This window comes from Suricata suricatta, chromosome 3 (assembly GCF_006229205.1).
Source record: "Suricata suricatta isolate VVHF042 chromosome 3, meerkat_22Aug2017_6uvM2_HiC, whole genome shotgun sequence".
In the NCBI taxonomy this organism is placed as follows: domain Eukaryota; kingdom Metazoa; phylum Chordata; class Mammalia; order Carnivora; family Herpestidae; genus Suricata; species Suricata suricatta.
Window position 1 is genome coordinate 143,036,891 of NC_043702.1, and position 3,482 is coordinate 143,040,372.

General features: G+C 45.5%; 1 protein-coding gene across 2 annotated transcripts in view; it reads right to left on the minus strand.

Annotated features, from left to right (window-relative positions):
• LOC115288251 (C4b-binding protein alpha chain-like) overlaps positions 1-3,482 on the minus strand; it is a 51,946-nt gene that overhangs the window by 19,758 nt on the left and 28,706 nt on the right. Inside the window, exon 12 of one of the 2 annotated variants that reach the window (XM_029935380.1) lies at positions 3,417-3,472. In XM_029935380.1, the coding sequence (XP_029791240.1) occupies positions 3,417-3,472 (56 nt within the window). Of the gene's footprint in view, positions 1-3,016; positions 3,473-3,482 lie in introns of those variants that run through there. The other variant, XM_029935379.1, reaches the window with a different exon arrangement.

Here is a 3,482-nt window from a genome sequence, read left to right on the forward strand (position 1 = left end):
TCCTCTGTTATCAAATCTTCTGAAAGGTCTTTTTTAAGCCTTCACGACTCATGCATATTTCAAAGAGTAGTGTCCACATTCTTACATCATTCATATTTGAGGCAAAAATGTGGAAATAATACTTACTGTTCTCAGCTAATTAAACAATAGCGGCAGACAGTGTTGCAATTGTATTAGCAGAATGTCTGGGGGACCCCTGAGGCTCATTCCACATCCTCATTCCCCAAACTGAAAGCATGTGTTGATATTGGTTACAGCAGACTGTTCACTAATTAGTGAATTTTAGTTGTTTTGGACTTAGTGTAGACAACTGTGCGATTTGTGAAAATTCAGGTACCAAGAGAAACCTCAATACGAGAGAAGAACTCGACAGCTCATTCAAAAAAAAAAAACCAACTCCAAAATATGCTGTCAGGGAAGACAAAAGCAAATGTCACAGGGGATCCGATAAAGGGAAATGAGAGTTCAAAGTGGAGAGAGAGGTAGACCAGAACAGATGTCAGAAGAGAACAACAGAGACAAGGTAACCGAGGAAGAGGCCGTGTGAGCTGTGCGCATGTCCCTGCCCTGGGGGCCACTGCAGGCAGAACCACAGAGCCATCGGCCACCAGGGTCTTGAAAGACCAAACTAAGACCATGACAGGCTTCATATTTCCCTTCTAGTTAATAGGCCTGAGTTTCAGTTTCCCCAGAATGATCAAACAGCGAAAGAGAAAAGCACACATTGTCCGAAGATAGACGGCCTTCACATCACCCAATCCGGGAGGGCCTAAAGGCATATGACACATTCTTAAGGGCGGAGGCTTGGGGCTGGGACCAAAGATAACTGCTCAATGTTAGTTAGCCAATCGCTTCTCACTTGCCCACACCCCATGTGGGGGTCCTTAGCCCACCCCGTAATTGGTTATTTTCAAAGGAACACCAAATGTCATGATTAGGTCCTGCCAAATGTGACGGATGCCCTAGAGATTTTGAGTGGTTAAGATTGTTACTAGGGCTGCTGTGTGATTATGATTGAATTGCTGTGCCTGTGTCACAATTCCTTGTAACTCCCCCTTTCCAAACCCCATAAAAACCCTGCTAAGATATTGTTCGGGGCTCACAGCACGGATCCACTGTGATCGTGAAGTCTGGGAGCCCAAACTTAAGCCCGAATAAACGCCCTTTGCTTTTGCATAGGTGACTCCATCTCCCTGATGGTCTTTGGATTTTGGGGTCTCTGTGTCTGATGCTGCTCCCTGCCCACAGGAGGCTGCTCAGGAGGCCCACACGGTTGGCTGTCAAACTGCTGGAACAAGTCTTCACCAGTGAGAGAAGGGAATTGGTGGGTAAATGCCCAGGTCCTCGTCCCTGGAAGGACTATGCAGACTGTGTCCCACGTGCTCTCAGAGGACAGTCAGAGTTACTGAGGACCTGTCTGCAGCCACGGTCATCACCCCAAGAACGCTCCCTTCTTCACCGTGCTCCCTTTCTCATCATCTCACTGCCCACTTGCTCAGAGTGCTTTCTGGAGACACCCCCAAGGAAATTACTAACCCACAAATCTTCGTCTAAGATGAAACCCAAAACAAACATCTCCAGAATTCCAGGAGGCTGAGGCAGACAAACGGCCTTCAGGACCATGCCTCACACCTTCGGTGCTAAGTAGGTTTCTCCAGCAGCGCCACCTCACCTGGCACACGGAACATTCAGCCTGAGTGACACCAGTGCCTCTGCAGAGTCTCTTTGGGGAAAGTGAAACAAATGAGGCCAACATTCCTCCAGAGAAGAGATTCTCTGAAGGAGAGATTTCAGAGGATGCAGGCATTGGAAGAGGTGGTGAGTAGAAGGAACAACAGCCTCCACGATACCCCATGATATACAGGTGATTGATGAGGTTTCTTGTCATGTATGGGAAAGTTGTTCAGACCATGTAACTTTCTATTAAGGACCATGGGCACTCAATCACATAGTGGAGGTGGGAACACATGAGTGGCCATCATGTGTGCCTCACATTCAACAGTCTTTCAGAATTTGTTTTCTGAATATGGAATAAAGAGTTCGAGACACAAACATAAGCCCCTTTCATGTAAGGCAGAAGTTGAGAGGTACCATTAGAGAGGCCGATGCCAGGTACATGGGGTTTTGGTAAAGGACGCGGCTCCCTTCCAAGGGGGGAGTGTTGGAGAACAAGAAGCTAGGGGCACAATAAAAATATCCTGAAGGAAAGGGACAGAGAAGCAATGAACCAAAAGCAGTTTTATTCCCAGGTCAGTGATCCACCAGGACTGCTCGTTCTCTCCAGAAGGATGTCATGGGGATGCCAGGCCAGGAATAAGAACGCGTTGTCTGGAATCAGACGTACTTATAACCCAGTATGTATACACTGCAGGTGCATGACCTGTCAAGATGCCAAGTACTACGTTGTGTGTGCCTGCTGTTATCCGACAGGTAGCAAAACCCAAGAGCCAGGTGACTGATGCTATGGCTCCTGGAAGAGTCTTAGCCCCCTGCTTCTTAATTCTCTTGTCACCGCACCTCTGGGACCTCTCTCTCTCAGGGGTGATGGACCAGGATTTGGAGGAGTGTCTGCATTTACTCTAAACACTAAAAAGAGAGAGAAACACACCACAAGAGAGTCTTACTGATACAGAGTAAACTGAGAGTTTGTGGGAGGAAGTGGGTGGGGGGATGGGCTACATGGTGATGGGTATTAAGGAGGGCACTTGTTGGGAGGAGCACTGGGTTTTGTATGTGAGTGATGAATCACTGCATTCTACTCTGAAATCAACATTGCACTGAATGTTACTCACTGAAATTTAAATAAGTAATCACAAATAATTTTTAAAATTAAATATTGAGACCCTGAGTAATTTGCAGATGTGAAACTGTGTCATGACACAATCCAGAGAAATGCTTTTCTGTGAGTCTACCACCATGTCCAAGGTCCTTACTGTGAGGTAATGAATACCTCTAAGCAATGGATTAGTTCAGAGACCTCATTAAGAACAGAGCACTAATGACCACAAATACAGAATTAAATTTCTTATGTAATTTTTTTAATTGAAAAAAAATGTGCACTATGTGTCCAGAAAAGCAAAAACGTGAGATAGGAGATGATCAATAATTCTGTGGTCTCAAAGCACTAACAGAACAAAGATCCTTTCTAGACATTATACCATGAATGATGATGCAAATGGGACAGCAGAGTTGGTAAGCTGAAGCAACCCGTGTTGTATTGAAGGCAGCACATTTTTCTCCCTTTTTAGGGAGACTGCATCGGTGGTATAGTGGTGAGCATAGGTGCTTTCCTTTTTAGGGAGACATTATGGTCCTCAGTGGATAGAATCTCTTGCTTTGTCTGTATTTCCAGCAGTTTAATTTCCAAAAACAATTTATACACCTCCAAGGCCATTTTCACATCTTGTGGGTTAGGCAGACACTGCATGATCTTTCTTCCTGCGAGCACATTTTCACAGCCTTCAGGGATCACCTAAAAGGGA